At 40.8% G+C, this 18,632-nt stretch overlaps 1 protein-coding gene across 1 annotated transcript; it reads right to left on the bottom strand.

The window, feature by feature from the left end:
* LRRC31 (leucine rich repeat containing 31) lies at nt 1-17,160 on the bottom strand. Its single transcript, XM_073359418.1, is given in 8 exon segments — nt 1-986; nt 2,377-2,544; nt 5,199-5,304; nt 5,306-5,367; nt 7,057-7,224; nt 9,759-9,926; nt 14,020-14,187; nt 16,842-17,160. Coding segments are annotated over 8 exon segments (1,464 nt in total). The 5' UTR covers nt 17,146-17,160; the 3' UTR covers nt 1-666.
* Between the last annotated feature and the right edge of the window lie 1,472 nt (nt 17,161-18,632).

Genomic DNA, 18,632 nt, shown 5'->3' with positions numbered 1-18,632 from the left:
AATACCTTACAGGGTAATCAGATTCAAAACAGAGAATCCCTCTCGGCAAAACCTTAATACACATTCCATTCAGCACAACTTATTCTATCAGCCATTTAAACAAAACAGAATCTAACCCATATCTAACTAGATTGCTTATTAGCCCTTTACAGGAGTTCTGACCTGCATTCCTGCTCTGGTCCCGGCAAAAACAACTCTCAGACCGAGAGAACCCTTTGTCCCCCCCCAGCTTTGAAAGTATCTTGTCTCCTCATTGGTCATTTTGGTCAGGTGCCAGCGAGGTTATCTTAGCTTCTTAACCCTTTACAGGTGAAAGGGTTTTTCCTCTGGCCAGGAGGGATTTAAAGGTGTTTACCCTTCCCTTTATATTTATGACAAAAGGGCATTACCACAAATGAGGCAGAAGAGGCTCACATTTTAAATGTAGCTTATTAAAAACAGTTAGATATGTATATAAGACAGACCTTCCTTACATACCCAGACATTTGGAGTTTATCTGTGTATTTCACAGGTTAAATAACGGTATAATTCGCAACTATTTCAAGAGACACAATGAAAACAGATTTCTAGTAACAAAAAAAAAAAGGCTATTTTCTGAGTCAGAATCCCAGAATACAGAATGCATGTGCTACTTGGAAAGACCTTTTCAGAAACCAAGGCCCTGCATCAATAGTCAAAGTGAACATTCCTTTTAGTGTCCTGATTAAAGCTTTCCATTTGCCTCTGCTGTGATTCCGGAAGGGCCCACCTTTGCATCCCTATCTCTGTGAATGCAGGCAGCTTTGACAAATCTGTTAGCAACTTGCTGAACCACATTCCACAGTCACGACAAGATGATGGCCAAAGACTGACATCCAACTCTGAAAGTTCTTTGAGTGCAGTTAAGCCTTGAAAGAAAGTGGCCCATCCTTCATCAGAAACAGTGTCATTATAATTCAGATCTAGCTTCTGTAATTTGGCTAGATGCCCACCTTGGACCTCTAATGCTGAAAGAATTAGATATTGGAATACACATTGAATATATACTTACAAATATTGTTTAAAAAAAATCGTATGACTAAGAATAGTGCTCTTTTACTACCATGTTATTTATGGTCCTTTAGCAATAAACTATGGCAATGGTTACTAACTCAGTGATACGAAACATGTTGCTCAAACAAAATCAGAGAGATACTTGCTATTGGTCTCACAAAGCCTATTTTATCGCAAAAGGTGGTGTGTAGTTTCCAACATGCAATTCAAAGGGAACTAAAGGAATTACAAAGGTGTTCGGTTAAAACTGTGTGGCAACCTCATGATGGATCAGTCAGAGGGAGTTTAGCATCAAGCATAGGACAAAACCAGCAGGAAGATTTTACAGTGAGATCTGGAGAGAGAAATGTTGAAAGAGCCATGCCTAATTCTGAAAAGCTAATGGGAGTTAAGTCTTGTCTTCCTTAAGAAAATTAGGACCTGTAATTTACCAGTGGTGCCATTTGGTCAGTGGTAGTAATAGTGAAGGCTGTAGGGTCAATAGGGCTCAAGCATTTTTTTACCATTGTGTGGTCTACAGCGACCCAAAATGTTTTAAAGCAGCTATTACTGTACTGCCAACTCCAAGCATTCAAAAGTCATGTGTCAGGCCCCCAAAAATCAAGAGACTGACTTAAAAATCAGGAGGTTTTTAAAAAAATTATGAGAAATTTTAATTTGATTTCTGGTGTTTGAGACTTCAGGATTCGCATTTTCCAGCATTTCTCAGCAACTAAGAGGGCTAAAAGTTTACTTTTTAAACAAGCTGATATTCTCCTCTAACAACATGGACTCCAGGAGTTGGGGCTTTTCACAAAAACACCTAACATCCAGAGATTTGGCACCACTACAGTTACACGTAATGCTGTTAAAATATAATTTAGCTGGAGTTACTGAGCCCGGAAATACTGGTTGTGCAATATAAAACTTCTCAGAAGTGGCTTTAAATCTAGTATCAGAGGGGTAGCCGTGTTTGCTGCTTTTACAGATCCAGACTAAGTCATGTGGCACCTTATAGTGCCACAGGACTATTTGCCGCTTTTAAATCTAGTGTTTATATTGTACATTTTATTTTTCTAAGTGTTGCATTTGTGAAGTAATACAAATAGCTCAGCTAAAATGGATCCCTGCATATTTTTCCAGTATTGTCTACACTCTTCAGTTTTTGCCCTGTCACTGTGTAAAGTACTGAGTAAATATCCCTCATCAGCAGGATGAAAATTCCCTGGTGGAAAGATACTGCCGCATTCTGCCTCCTGTCATCTGATTAATGCATAAATCTGCTCTACCTAAGGAACAAGTCTCTGAATTGTGGTATAAATGCAGCAGCTGCTTGCCTGCTAGTAAACATCACATTATACATACCTAAAAGAGTCAGATCCTCAGCCACCAAGCTACAGCTGCTCAGTCTCAACGTTCGAATCTCTGTTGCAAGCTTTAGTGCTTCCAAAAGCAGCTTTAGGTTCCCACCAACGCATTTATTCCAAGAAAGGTCTAATATCTCCAGTTCAGGGAGGTGAAGGGCAGTCTCAGCTGAAAAGATTAACACCAGGAACTTCTGCTTACTAACAGAAATCGTGGCCTTAGTAGACATTTCACCATGTATTCACCTGAAAATAGGTTAAGTATGTTGCCTACTTACTTGTGCTTAGAACGTAGGCTTATTGGATCTCAGTAAAAGTTAGACAAAATAAAATCTCACATACTCCCTAAAGAGTTCAACATTTGATTTTTCACATATAGAATGGGTATTTAACAGACAAGTCCTTGAGCCGTCTTCCTTAAAAGGGGTTGGGAACGTGTGACCCTATGGGCATCCCAGTGTCAGATGTCCTGGAGCTCCCCGATACGCAGCAGTGATGTGTCAGCTGGCCTGACCAGTTCAGTGCATCCAGCTGTGCTAGAAATAGGTCACTAAAATATATTTAAATCATTTTAAAAGGGGTAGTTGATAAACAGGTTTTTCCTGACAAAGAAAAGGGGCCGACCCCTCAAGCCAGGTGTGCCCAAGGACAGAGGCCTATTCATTTGTATCAGAGGTTGCAGGAAGATCATTTGCATTGTAAAAAAAAAAAAAAAAAAAAAAATCACAAGTGGGAGAGAAGCCAGCCCTGTATTTACACTAAACATTGTGTCTACAGCCCCAGGGGAAAGGAACTTGATCTGGGGATACACTTCAGAAGTATACATTTCAGATTTTTACTGGGCTATAAAGAGTGAGAGAACCCCTAAGTTATCCTTTATCTGAGCAGACAAAGAAACCAAGTGCTGTGAACTTTGTATTTGGATTCTGACTAAGGACTAGCCAGCCATACTGGAAGAATGACTACGGTAAGAAAACTATGAACAAAAGACTAGTTTGTTAAGTTGTGTTTCAGTTTAAGTAGAGTATTTTAACTTTTGTTTGTAACCATTTCTATCCTTATTCCTTCTATACTTAAACCTATGTCCTTTTGCTAATAAATTTGTTTTGGTTTTACTATAAACCAGCTTGCACTGTGATTGAAGGGAAGGATATGTTAACCCCAGTTAAACTAACAGGCTGCTGTGTATTGTCTCGATAGGAGCAGCAAACCTGAAAGGGTTTTGTGAGTACTATGTGTGTGAAGCTGTGCACTGCAGAATAGGGTTGCCAATTTTGGTTGTACATATTCCTGGGAGGTCTCATCACATCACATAATCCTCAATGAAAGATTAATCTTTCATTCCTGGAGACTCCAGGCCAATCCTGGAGGGATGGCAACCCTATAGCAGAGACATTTTTGCAGGAGAACTTGGGGCTGGAAGGGTTGTTGAGACCCCCTGTCAGAGTAACAGGGAAGTGAAAGCCAAGATGTGATCAGCAAGCTTGAATGTGGACTGTTGATGTCAAGTCTGTGGGCATACAGGGTCATGTGTCCCCTCACAGATTTGCTGCTTGGCTTGTATTGAGCATGTTCACATGGACTGAGCATGTTCAGGAACATTGCTGAAGCTAGCTGCCCTCACTCTGCCCCTCCCTACCCTCACCATTGGCAGGCACAGGTCATTTCTGTCTGTGGGCCACACAGCAATATAGCATTTAAGCACCCAGAGCTGCAAGGCAGGTGTTAACTGAACCCCTTACTGGCCTGGGTGAAACCCAACCCATCACAGATGGATTGTTTTGTTTTACATTAGCAATATTGGCCTGATCCTGCCCCACTGAAGTAAATTTAATGTAAAAAGAGCACTTTTGACCATTTTATGACAATTTAAAGGGAGCAGTTCTTGCTGCAAACCCATTTATGCAAGGTGAGATTCGTTACATTTTCTGACAATGCTGACTTGAAGATATCAAGAAATCACCATTCTATAACATTTTATGCTTCTTTAGCACATTGCCTGCAAAGACCTCAAGCCAGTGCTAGCCTGATTCTGATTCCTCTGAAGTCAGTGGAAATTTTGCTATTGACTTCAGTAGAGCAAGCAGTAACAGGTTCTCTTTTCTGTATGCAACATTTACTATAATCCCTTTTATAGGCTCTTGATTTGCACACATGCTGCTTACTTGGAGGCCAGAAAGTTTCTGTTGGTACCTAGAGATGGAAAAAAAAGAAAAAGAAAAGGAGGACTTGTGGCACCTTAGAGACTAACCAATTTATTTGAGCATAAGCTTTCGTGAGCTACAGCTCACTTCATCGGATGCAAAAAAACTTTACTCAAACATAAAGGTATATGCTCACGACTATGGGTCTCTTATGGGCATGTGTCAAGATCCCTTTGCACTTAGGAGTGGTAAATATTAAGACATCAGTATTAAATGGATAATTACTACAAGGTCTGCCCACTAATGATTAAAATTCCAGCACAGTATGAGATCATACACTTTAGCATTCTTTTCTAAAATTAATACATTTTAATGTAGTCCTATTAATCCTTCAGGCATGTGATCAGAAGCTGTTACAATGCACTTAAGTCCTGACCTATAGTACTGCTGGTATTCCACTTTCAGACTTCCCTTTGCAGACAGGTCAAATTCTGTGATGGTTTTGTGACATGGGCAGACAGAGCCAAGGGTGAGACCAAAAGATACATTTTTACTCATGACCAAAGCCACAATTCAACCACAGATCTGCTGAATCCCATCAAAGGACAATGCAAAACCACTGCATTATCGCATCTTGCTGCATACAGAGAATATATAATAGTTTAAAAAACATTCCTACCTAGTGACGCAAAAGAATCTTCCCCTAAAGAGCAACTGCTGACGACCACAGATTTCAACTTTGGTAAAAATCTGAGCCTGCTAAAAAGGTAGTTGGAAGACACTCCAAATGTTTTTATTGGATGATAAATTCAGCTCCTGAAGACTCGAGAGTAAAGGTATCACCTGTGCTTTAAAAATACACAATATTTATTAGTCGTGATCCTAAATGACTATATAGCTGTAGTTTTATTTGCTACAATTTTATTTATCACTCAACCCAAAACATACTGCCAGACTCTGACACCCTTACACATGCTGAGTAATACTTTACCCCATAAATAGTCCCATTGTATTCAATAGGGCTACTCAAGGAGTAGGTACTACTTAGCGTTGAGTAAGGGTGTCAGAGTCTGGCCTCCAACAGACAGAGTGGCTAAGATTTTCAAAGCCAACTAGGGGGTTTAAACATACAACTCCTATTAAAATTAATGGGGGAATCTATATCCAAATCTCACTGCCTTTGCTAACCTCAAGTAGTATATGTTCATATACTATATACCAGTAGTTCGTTATCAAAGTCCTATTACATGTGCATCAAATGAAAAAAAATCACCAGGACTGAAAATTATTACTAAAATGATTAAGTTAACTCCCCTCCTTACTAGTATTACTTCATCTGTAGCTTTTCACAGTATCTTCCTCATAGGAAGACCAAGCTTGTATGCTTCAAGTCATGGGATTTTTTTATTTTATTTTATTTTTTTTTACTCTAAAGGTTAAAATTCATGTCAAAATACAATGGTAACAGAAAACAAAGAAACTAAACCATCTCCTTGGTGGGAGGTGAACTGTGTATTTCCTGTAATAGGAAGTGAAATTAGTGCTCTAGAACAGGGTTTGAACAAGCCCTGGAGAATAAAATCAGTTTCTTCGAAGAACAGCAGTGCAAGCTTTCCCCACACCACCCTGCCACTGTACTTTTTTCTGCCCTGATATGGAGTTACCACTATGGGTCACAGGAGAGTTCAATTTTCATGTGCATTCATCCCTGGGAGTCATGCCAACTACACCTTCTGAGGATCTGGCCCTTGGTTTCTCCAGGGTGATCAACTAACGAAAAAACAAGATTGCCTAGTTGATGCTAGTGTCTATGATGTGGACATCTGTCCAAATGGGCTTATGTCACTTGCATTGAGAAATGCCCCTTAGTGTTGTGGCCTATCAAAAATAATATTCTAACAGTATTTTCTCTCCATTCAAGCATCTCAAAGTACTTTATGAGCATTAATGAATTAAGCCTCTCAAAATCTGAGAGGCAAGTAACTGTTACTAGCTCTGTTTTACACATGAGGCTATCTAAGGCCTGGTCTACACCAGAAAATTAAATCTGTTTAACTGTGGGGAAAAATCCATGCCCTGAGAGGTGTAGTGAAGCCAACTTAAGTCCCTGTGTAGACAGCACTAGGTCAACAGAAGAATTCTTCCAACCACCTCTTGTGGGGGGTGGATTACCTGTGCCAATGGGAGAATCCCTCCTGTCAGCATAGGTAGTGTCTGAAGTGCTACAATGGGTCAGCTGCAGGGGTACTCCTGTAGCATTTAAGTTTAGGCAAGTCCTAAGGTGCTGAATGAGGGAAATTGCAGGTTCTTAGCACCTCTCAAGATCAGCCCCCATGTGACTAGCCCAAGATAATCAGTCCTGTACCTTAACCAAAAGGCTAGCTGTTCACCACAATCACTGCAATACCAAATCTGTGTGGATAAACTAGTCCTGACTATTAAAATCTGATGGAGGTGGAGTCTATTTTCTGCCTATGAGAAATTTTCAAAGTTAAAAACATTTATATTCTTAATGAATTTTCTAACAATGTTCTTACTGAGAACCACCATGTCCTCTTCTGTTACACAGCACCGGTGGAGATCCAGGACTTCTAGGTCTTTAAAACCGGCCAAATGAGTTGCTGAATCCTTAAACCCTCCACCAATCTCTTTATTGCACAATAGGTCTAATTTGTTTAGCTCTGGTAAGTACTGGAAAGCCCTGTCTAAAATGAAAAAGGCAGAATTCATGGTCACTGACTATTCTAACACACAAGGCAGACTGGACTTAATGTTTGTTTACTCTAGTATTAATATTTGTGAAAGGTGTCAGAATGACAGCTCTGGAGAATGAGGTTTTCTGTGTAGTTACGTCAGAAGTCAGTCAACATTGCAAAGCTCTTCCCACCAATGTCACTCAACCTTACTCTAAAAGAACCACCCAAAAGTGAGAGAGCAGCTCCCCCTTCATACCCATTAATGTTACAGTCTATTTACTGAGAAAACCATCAAGGGTGCCAAATAGCACCACTTGTGATACGGAGTTGTGTGGTGAATAATTAGTCTGCTAGGAACTAGACAAAGATAATTTGGACAGACTTCAGGACTTTTAGGGTGTGTCGATACTGTAATGTAAGCTCATGCTTGAGCCTGGGCATCTGGGTTAGTATAATGTAGGATTCGGACCCAGGGACCCAGAACCCTGCAGGGCTGGAGGGTCCAAGCTCAAGTCAAGCTGGGGCCCAGGATCCAAGCCCTATTGCTTTACAGTGTAGTCACAGCCCTGCTTGACTCAGGTTCCAGGAGTCATCCAGAAGTATCCCACAATTCCATGGGACAACTAACTTAGTCCTCTCTCACTCAACAATTGGCAAACCACTATTGAAAATGGAAGCCCCTCAAACCTGCCTCCCTGGCAAATGGCAGCAGCTCAGGTCAGCATTAACCCATTCTGTTCTGATCACCAATCTGCAAGCATACTATCAGAGAACCTCCTTCGTTTGCAAAGGAAAAGGGAACCGGTCAAGCTTTTTGCAAAGCAAGCTGGTTCCTGGTAATGTGCAGGCCAGGTAGTAAAGTTTCCCCACAGTGCACCACATTCCTAGGGCCAGAGCAGCCACATTTCAGGAGGTGGGGAGGGCGAAGCACTAGCGACTCTGGGATATGATTTTTTTGGCTTGGGTCTGGCATCCACACTGCAGCGTGCAGAGCCCTAAGTTTGAGCATGGGTCACAAAAGTCTTAACCCAGTGTTAAAATACAGTATAGATGCTTAAGGCCAGGGTTCCCTAACATGGGTCAGCTGACTCAAGTCCCACTAACCCTGGGCTCACATTGCAATGTAGACATATCCTGTGTTACTAGCCCCTTAAGATGACTTTGAACCAAGAAATTGGTGCTGAAAGTTGTTTATTAAAGGAAACAGACTGTCCCCAAACAGAAGAGAATAATTATCTATCAATATTTGATATTCTTATGATTTCTATCACACAAAATACCTATTTCATTGCCTTTAGCCTAGACATTTTATTAGATGGGTTTTAGATTTGGTATTCCAAATCTAAATCACTCTAAATCTAGACTAGCCTAAATGCTGGAAGCCATCTTGCTTTAATCCACACATGTGCAAATTTAATTCTTTCAAAACTGGCACATTTTTCAATTCCTGAGCAATACTCTTCAGACTGCAGCAAATGTTTCTGTTAAAAGAAATATCTAATACTTCAAGGTCATGGAGGACATTTAGAACCTCCGCTGAAAAAAAAAAAAAAAGGAAAACAGAATTGGTTAGTTACCAGATTTACTGGAAGGATATTGCAGAAAACCCCACTATAAAGCAGGATTGAGCCAACTTGTTTTGTCTGCATTCAGACACACTAACATGGGTTCAAATGTTTGATTTAGATTCATTGGGTTCATGTTCTGCTTAAGAAACAGTGAAAAAAGGAGTAAGGCGGGACTAGAGAAATAAAAATCAGTGAAACAGTAGGATGAGAAAGTGGAAAAAAATACAAAGAACTATATAAGGAACAGTGAAGGGAAGAGAACATTCTAATGCAAAAGGATAAACTATATATATTTTGAATACAGACCACCCACTGGAGCTATTCTAGCTTTGGGGAGTGGGAAGAAGGTTTAATCCTTTATCTTTAGCTCATAGCACAAAAGTTTCCCTTTAGACAAAAAAAGGTTTTCAAAATACAGAATCACTTCAAAAGAACACAGTATTCAGTTATGGGGTGGGTGTAGAGGGAAAAGAGAAGTATCATAACTCAGCTAGTTTTGCAAACTAGTTTATTAACATAGCTGAAGTTGCATAACTTAGATCAGTCTCACCCCAGTGTAGACCAGGCCTTAGTCTCTGTTTGAAGAGTCTCCAGATCTCTGAAAATCAGGCCATTTTTATGCACGTGCTTAAATACACAATTGTCTAACTTTAGACTCTCAGCTTTGAAAATTTTGGCCTAAGTGACTTGCCCAAGGTCAGACAGGAAATCACAGGCAGTCCTGAGATTCAAACCCAGAAATCCTTCCTCCCAACACCATGCTATAACCACAAAATCATCTGACCTCATAGGTTAACAAAAAGGGCTTCTTTGGAAACCAATACAGATACTGTTATAGTGGACAGCCAGAAATTTAATAACTTTCAATCAATACTAAGCTTAATATTGATTCTTGTAAAATGCCAAAACTGAAACCAAAATAGTTGCAGGTCTGAGGAGCCAGTATTTCAACATAGGTATGTGAAATACACTTACCTAGAGATTCTCCATCTTTTGTTGTTAGACTGCAATCTGTAAATTTTAGGATTTTGATCTTGCAGCCTGTCTGGAATCTTTTGGTCAAGAGGGATAGTTTTCCACCTATGTTATTATTCCAGGATAAATCCAGTTCTTCAAGATGAGGAATGGTTTCAAGTGCCTCTCCTGTTACAAAGAGCCCAGAAGTCTAAGACGAACCATTCTAGATACTATTTTGAGTACAAGATAAAAATACAGTTTGACACAATATGAAAGGATGTCACTAGTCATTTAATTCTCATTTTAATTATGCGGTTGTGTTTTCGTCTTTGAAAAAGAAAGTGCAAGTCAGGAGGTGATTTGCTGTTGCATAAATACACATCTTGTAACACACACCCACCTCCTACTCTCCACCCCTGACACTTAGGCCTTGTTTACACTGCCACTTTACAGCGCTGAAACTTTCTCGCTCGGGGGTGTGAAAAAACATCCCCCTGAGCGATGCAAGTTTCAGCGCTGTAAAGTGGTGGTGTAGACAGTGCACCAGCACTGGGAGCCGTGCTCCCAGTGCTGGTATCTACTCCCCTCGTGGGGGTGGTTTTTTTTACAGCACTGGGAGAGCTCTCTTCCAGCGCTGGTGCCACGGCTTCACAGCCATGTTAAAGTGCTGTTGCAGCAGGGCTTTAACATTGGTAGTGAAGACATACCCTTAGCCTGGCCTCAGAAAAAATACCACATTGCTTGAGTTTCCCTGTAGACCTGTGTCAATGACCCAGGTTCTGTAATCTACAGGGAAACCAGTGTAAATGGGAGATCTGTATGGCTTATCCTTTACAGCTCTGCTTTTGTAGACATCTGGGAAAATTTCCAACTCCCTCTGAACTGCATCTGGGGACCACAGTATTGCCAACCCCAAATGTTAAAAAAAAAAAATCACACGTCCAGCTCACCAAAAATCACGAGATAGGCTTCACAATCATGAGATTATGTAAAAATAGATTTGGTGTTTATTTGCCTTCTGCTTGAGCCTTTAGAGTGCTCTGGAGTCACATTTTGAAGCTTTCTCCACAGCCACAAGGGCTAGAAACTTATTTTTTCCTTTAAGAATGAAGGCTGAAATCATTACATATCCCCTTGACTCCAGGAGCTGGAGCTTTAAGAAAAATAATCATGAGACATGACAAAATCATGAGATTTGGCAACACTGAGGCCATCTTGGATAAGTGCAGAGCTAAGAAGAAAGAAGTCCTCGTATAGCTGTTTTTGAACCTTTAAAAGCATCATTTCTGGCAAAAAGATGCCACTTAAACATTGTTTAGGCCAGGTCTACACTGTGGGAGGGAGGGAGGGAGGGGACAGGGGAACCTAAGTTATGCAACTTCAGCTATGTGAATAATGTAGCTGAAGTCGACATACTTAGATCTACTCACCATGTCGTCTTCATTGCGGTGAGTTGACAGCTGACGCTCTCCCGTCGACTCCGCCTGTGCCTCTTGCTCTGGTGGAGTACCGGAGTTGACAGGAGAGCGCTCAGCGGTTGATTTATCGCGTCTAGACTAGATGCGATAAATCAACCCCCGCTGGATCAATCGCTGCTTGCTGATCTGGCAGATAGTATAGACAAGCCCTTAGACTCAAACTGGCTGTCTCCAGTTAAACCTGGATTTGAATCAAAGTATGCAGGCACCAGCCATCTTACGTGCACTCAGAGGTAGCTCGTCATCTCATCTCTTTACTGCCATTGGCATGGCAATGAAAAGTGTTAGCATTTCAAAGAAATGCTAATATTTAATTGCAAATCTCATGCTTCAAAAGGGACACCTAGTGTGCATTCTGACTGAAGTAATAGTTATGAACTATAGTACACAATGGTTAAAAGGCTAGCTCCTTTTTGGGGAAAAAACAAAAAATGTTGTTAGTTTAAACTAGTTCCCAACTGAAATCAGTTGGTCAGCCTACATGTAAATGCAATTTTGGGATGTTAAAAACAAAGGAAGATTTGTTTTTTTTAATTACCAACATGATAATTTACAGTTATAGTTTAATGGGGAAATCCTCATATGACTGTTTTAATAATAAATTATAACTATATGGTTTACTTGTGGCACCTTAAAGACTAACCAATTTATTTGAGCAGAAGCTTTCGTGAGCTACAGCTCACTTCATCGGATGCATACCGTGGAAACTGCAGAAGACATTATATACACAGAGACCATGAAACAATACCTCCTCCCCAAGGAGAGTGATCACTTTAGATAAGCTATTACCAGAAGGAGAGTGGGGTGGGAGGAGGTATTGTTTCATGGTCTCTGTGTATATAATGTCTTCTGCAGTTTCCACAGTATGCATCCGATGAAGTGAGCTGTAGCTCATGAAAGCTTCTGCTCAAATAAATTAGTTTCTAAGGTGCCACAAGTACTCCTTTTCTTTTTGCGAATACAGACTAACATGGCTGTTACTCTGAAAACTATATGGTTTGTAATACAAAAATAACCATGCCTGTTGTTCTGTACTAAATGAGTATAGAAGTCAGAGAGAGAGAGAGACCCCTTAAAATGCCTCCTAATTTTTGAGACACACAAGATGGTGAGATATCTTATTGGACCAACTTCTGTCAGAGAGAGAGACAAGCTTTCGAGCTTACACAGAGCTTTTCAGGCCTAATTGTTTTTTTAATCTACTTAGAATAATTTCCCAGATCTTGAAAATGGACCAGAGTTTTTGCATTGAGAAGGTGTTTGTCCTAAGCAGTGCAACGTGTTAATGTTTGGTGGAGCAACTTACATTCCAGACACCTTTTCCACCCTAAAGATAAATAAAAGGACAATGACTATGAATAACAGTTTTCTTCCACTTCTCACACAAGTTAGTCAGAGCTTCTACAAGAAACAGAGTATGGTTCAATAATTGTGTTTTCAGGCCTATGTTTTCTTACTGTGAACACATCCAATGCAACCCCCTGCTTTTTCAAAAGCAGACATATATTCAAACAGGCACCTGTTTAGTTTAACCATTTTATCACCAAATGTGCATACTGTTCTCAAAATGCATCATGGACGGATAAATAAATAAGCTCTAAAGTACATGCCAAAGGCCTACGGTTTGATTCTTAAACCTTTTTTACATCAGGGTAACTTCACTGGCTTCAAGGAAAGTATACCTAATTTACATTGGTGTAAGCAAGATGAAAATCAGGCCTCCAGACTTCAACTTTGGTATTCCATAGCCCTAAAAATAAAACTGAAGTCCTGATCTGGACTAAAGTCTTGAAACAGCAATTACCGTTATAGTTGCATTTACAGCTATAAAAATTAATGCTGGACACGTTCATTTTGCTTAATTTCAAATCCAGCCGTGATTTGAAAGTTCAACTCAGCTATCATCAGGTTTGCATCCCCTTAAGCAAAGGCTGCGGTGGAAAAAGGGGCAGAGACAGGATAGAGGGGGAAAAATATCCACTGGCAGATAAAATATAAAACAAGAAAAAAAAGTATAAAAAAGGAGTGAAAAAAATAATAAATTAAAAGCAGACTCTAGCTCATGACAGTTTGTGAACTTCAAAATAATCCATAAACTTTGCAGAGCCTCAAACGCCACTAGGTTTGCCCTTCCTTTGTATGTTCACAATGAACTCACAGTAGTAAATTCTACGTTCAGTTGTAAGTGTTTGCAAGATCAGGGCTTCTTATACAAATACCATCTCTAAAATGGAACTTCACCCTTTGTTGGGTGGCTGGTTTCAGCCAATTAGAGCAAAACAGTGAGAGGAAGGCAAATTTTAGCCAAATTTCTTACAAAAGATGCCATCTGTTTTTAAGGTCTCTTCCAAAAGATCTCAGTACATCATCATCTGCACAGAACTCTCTGTATCTGTTGCTGAAGGAAAAAGGCCTAAACTGATCATGCTGTGATTTGATCTTCCAATTCTGATCAGTCTACTAATAGGCATTTCAAGCCTGTTGCTTAAAATGTTAAACCACTTTGGGTAATTTTGTTGCTCTTGCACAAATAAGAGCTGATTCTTCAGCCATTCTGCATGTGAGAGACTTTTTGCCCATGAATAGTCCCTTTGAACTCAATAGGACTAATTTTATGTATAAAGTTACTCATGAGTATAAGTGAGTTACACTTCTTTATAGCCGAGAGTTTACATTGTGAGTGTGGAGACACGGATTGAGATTTTGGCTGCTGTGGTGTGATAGAAGTATAGATTTAATAGGTCACAATAGACCCTTGGTAACAAGCTGTTTGGAGAGTAAATGTAACTGCCATACTGTACCTAATGAAGTAACATCCTCAGCTGTCAACCTGCAGTTGTTTAGTTGGAGGATTTTTAACTTACTCATATGATGGAGCCGAAGAGCAAGGGGTTTCAGAGCCCCTCCTACAAAATCATTCCAGGAAAGATTGAGCTCCTCCAGCTCTGGTAGAAAAGGTAACACAGGAACTAGAGGTAAAAACAAAACAGCAGCAAAAATAACCCACTTAATTTGTGAATGTTATGTGTCAATATGCCTTAATATAGAGGTGCTTTTCTAAACTAATATGGTAACAGGATAGAGTGATTTGTCTTCAGAAGGGAAACTGAGGCACAATTTCCCTATCTACCCGATTCACAGCATTGCTGCATGACTTAAAGTGTTATTTAATGTTTGCAAAATGCTTTGGGATCACCAGATGAAAATACTGAATAAGTATCATTATCAGAGACACAGGAGAAAGGAGTGGGGTTGGACTATTTCATTGGCAAATGAGAATAGAAAACTCTGTCCCAGAAGCTTTCAGTAGGTAGGAAAACTTGCTTACCCAGCTCCATTAAATCTGTTGCATCTAATGCACAATTATTTAGGTCCATATTCTTGCTGTTGGGCTTCTTACCCAGTTTTTGCATGAACTGCTTAATGCACCACATACCAGATGTGGTGTTTGTTTTGGAAATGAGATATGGAGGTTCATCTGCATAACCAAAAACCAGGATTGTTGTTACCCCTAACAGTAATCTTATTGATGCGCATCACAGGGCAAGACTCACCCCCGTGAGACACCAGCAGGAGGTGCCACAGAATTAGCACTTCCAGCCTCCAGAGCACCCTCTGCAAGCCAGTGTCCCACTTGCCACTGGCCCCCGTGTCCCTCCTGGACCCTAGTGCCCCTTTCCCTAGGGTGCTGCCCCCTGGCAGTAACCTCACAGTCTCTGAGTCTCCCCTCCCCAGGGAACACCCACCCACTATCCCCACCTCACCTCAGTCTTTGTCTACTGCTAGTCACTGTTGAGCCCCCACACAATGGGGCAGACTGCAGTACAAAAGCCAATCATCACAGGCAAGGGGGGTTTGGACCTGCTGCATCTGCCTACCCGTGGGCTGCTCCCTGCAACTCCAGTACCCTTTTTTAGACCATCTTCAAAGCCTGCAGCCTGAGGCTTTTCCCATCTCAAGCCTCCCAGCTCCTCTGGCCTTCCCCAGCCCTGCTTCACCTCAGGTACCTGAGGTGGGCTCCCCAACAGCCAGGCCCATCTCTCTCTGCAACTAGAGGATACTTTGTGTGCTCCTGGCCCACTGCCCTCTTATAAGGGCCAGCTGAGCCCTGATTGGGGTGTGGCCATAGCTGAGCCTGCTTCCCCAATCAGCCTGGGAACTGCTTGCTCCCAGCCACAGCCCTCTCCTAGGCTGTTTTAAGCCCTTTAAGACCGGAGTGGGTGACCACCCCACTACAGTGAGATTTTGTCTTGTGTAACTACAACTGTCCGCTTAAGACATAATGAAACATACTGACCCTTGCAGAATTTGTGGAATGGCTGCATTCCCATTTTAGAGATTACTGGTGGAACCTCTGGACCATGTCAATTGTCCATAGTTACCCTAAGTAATGGGAACAGGTGCACCATGCTCTGGTTGATGGTACCTGATGCTGAATGAGAGAAGAATCTGCCATTGGAAGTCTTTGGGCTGGTCTACATTAGAGACTTTTGACATTAACAGCACCAGTTCAAGCACACAAAATGCTTGTAAATCACTAAGCGGATGTATTCTGTGTATCATTATCCCTGCACTTGTCCTGCACAAGTATTCTATCCACCTCGGTTCAACCTGTTATTGTGCTGGTACAGATTGGAAGCACAGGCAACAGAGCATCACCAGTTCAATTAGTCCTTGCAGTGCAATCCCACAAGGCTTCTGCCCCGTCCTTCAGTGACGGCTCTGACCACGGTCTCTACCATCTGTTAACCTTGTTTTATGGATGCCCAATAGGTACTGAGGTGGCTCTTGGTGGGTCTTGGGTCTGCTCAGCAACCCCTCTTTCATCTTATTTATTCATTTCAATTCATACATAAAGTAACAGTGCACCTATCCTGGCCTTCAGGAACGCTTAGCAAATATGTAAAAATACTCCTCCAGCAAATATCCTTGGCCAAAAATGAGCAGCCAAAAGCTGCACAAAAAACAGTAACCCCCTCTTTCTACATTTTGCCTCTCCACCCCATCTCCACCCCTTTTGCAAACCTCACCTTCCACCAGCCTTTCAATGATAGCTTTATTTCTTCCATGGTGCAGAGGTTAATAGCAACCTTGTATACACACAAAAATTAGAAGATTGATTTCCAGCCTCACGATATCAAGTGTTGAGAAATATCCTGCTTTGAGCAGGGGGTTGGACTAGATGACCTCCTGAGGTCCCTTCCAACCCTGATATTCTGTGATTCTGTGATCTGCTTTTGTTGTTGTCTTAAAATTTCTAGCAGCAGGGTGTGCAGAAGCTGACCTTTAACGCAAGCAAACCAAGCTACCACTTGAGGTGCTGATGTCCCACAGAAACTCTGCAACCGATGAGCTGATTCTGATATTGACTTCTGGCACTAGGAATCAAGAGGGAGGTAACTCAAAAGCTTTATCCCTCCAGCCTCAGCAACATGGGTCCCAGTCGTTGCATTGTGTCTCTCAAACTATAAGGCACAGCATGATAGTGGCTTAATCAGGAGAAAACAACACATACAAAATAAGCTATCAACAACAAATAAGAGGATTCTGGCTAGCAGTAAAACCAAGCACTCATTCTTTAATACTATTTCTAATGCACCCATCACTGTGGTATCAGCATTACCTGCTACACAGGGAGCTTGCTTCTCATTCTGATTATCTGGTCTAGAGTTATCAATTTCTGCTCTTTCACTTTCTCCTTTGCTTTCACCATCAGATTTCCCAGTGTGTAAGCCCCTGAAGAATCTAGTGCCTGATGAGCACTGATGTTTTCCCTTTTCCACAGAGGATTTCTTCCTTTTGATCTGGTTCATAATCAACTGAAATGGGGATTGCTTCAAGATGCCCTCTTCACATCTATCCTGGGAACTCCAGTTTGCTCCTTTCAGAAGACTGGCAAACATAGTTAGAACTGTTTTTAGCAACATTTATTAATTGGTTATCCGCCCACCCCCTATAGTGGATATTATCAGGAATTCCTTAGCTACTTTCCCATCATTCTCTCCATGTCAGTATCAATGGTATACAATTCAGTGGACCAGATTCTGAACTCATTGCAATTTCTGTTGCCTACAAAGGGAGCTGATGGTGTTGAGCACCACAGTGGAGGTGCTCAGTATTTTGCACAGGTGGAACTAATAGTCCTAAGTCTCTGCTATACTGGTGTCATTTTATGTTGGTTCATTGGGCATAGTAGTCCTAAAAGCCAGCTTATCTCGTCAATGGACGGGGATACCTAGGTGGGTGGCTCCTTTGTCACCTCCTTCCTAACATTCCACATGAAAATTATTTACAGACATCTCAGTGCCAAGTGTTGGGGATGACATTCTGGAAAGGTTCCCACTGGCTTCAGTGGAATTAGGATTTTATCCTCTGTATTTACACCAGCCAGAAAAGCCTTGTCATTTTCTTTTACCAACTAATTTCGGGTACAGTGCAAGCATTACTTCTCTCAAAAGAAAAACAAAATTGAAAAGTAACACAAGGAACACGGGGTCCTTCATATATAGTTCTTATGCTATTTTACCAGCAATTAGGCTGAAGGAAAAAATGGTAAAACAAAGTCTGTTGGCAAACATTCCTTTTATATACAGCTAATTTTTATGCCACTTTGTTTTTAAATGTTTTATTTGGTTTTCATGATGTTTTGTTGGAAAGTCTGTGAAGTGACAGGTGCTTAAGAGGTGGGAAAGGAGAACTTTTAAATACAATTATGTATTAGATGATTAGTCACAACTATGTTTCTCATGACCAATGTACAAACCAAATGATATAATATAAAGCAGAATTATATATACATGATGTAAAGCAATTTTGTTTACATTTGTAACTTTTCATGTACTGGCACTGCAATATTTGTAATAGACAAAGTTACGTATCTCTCTTTTCCATTTCTGAAATAAAGGATCAGTTGCACCTTTTAAAGCATTTTCATGGCTTGGAAAATGAATGTACCATGCTCTAGAAGTGAAGTTCTCTTTTCCTTAAAAGCCAGATTTGTCTGGCTGTTTTCATTTGTGGTTGTTGCTGTCTGGCAGAGAGTTTCTGTCTTCACAAATTTGAAATCAGCTGTTCAGTGCAAACCAGTTGATCAACTGCAATTTGTTGGGCTGTTTGTTCTGCTGATTTTGAGCTGTCAGGTCTCGCAAAATATGTAGCAAACACTGTTTTTATAACCAGGTCCAGGAATAATTCATTTCACTAGTCTTGTCAGTTTTCTTTTTAGAATAAATTAATAGTAAAAAAATGAGGAAGTCATTGCATGTACTTCGGTACTGAGCTTACTACCTCTCACAGGTTGTTGGAAGCAGCTGATTTTAGAAGGGCTGAATCAGTTTATAGATCAAATTACATGACTGTCTGAAGAAACAGCTCTTTGTTTCCTTCACCTCTTCACTCACCCTCAGTACACTCC

Source organism: Lepidochelys kempii, chromosome 9, assembly GCF_965140285.1.
Source record: "Lepidochelys kempii isolate rLepKem1 chromosome 9, rLepKem1.hap1, whole genome shotgun sequence".
Lineage (NCBI taxonomy): Eukaryota > Metazoa > Chordata > Testudines > Cheloniidae > Lepidochelys > Lepidochelys kempii.
The sequence above is the reverse complement of the archived record's forward strand: the minus strand, read 5'-3'. Positions and strand labels throughout refer to the sequence as shown.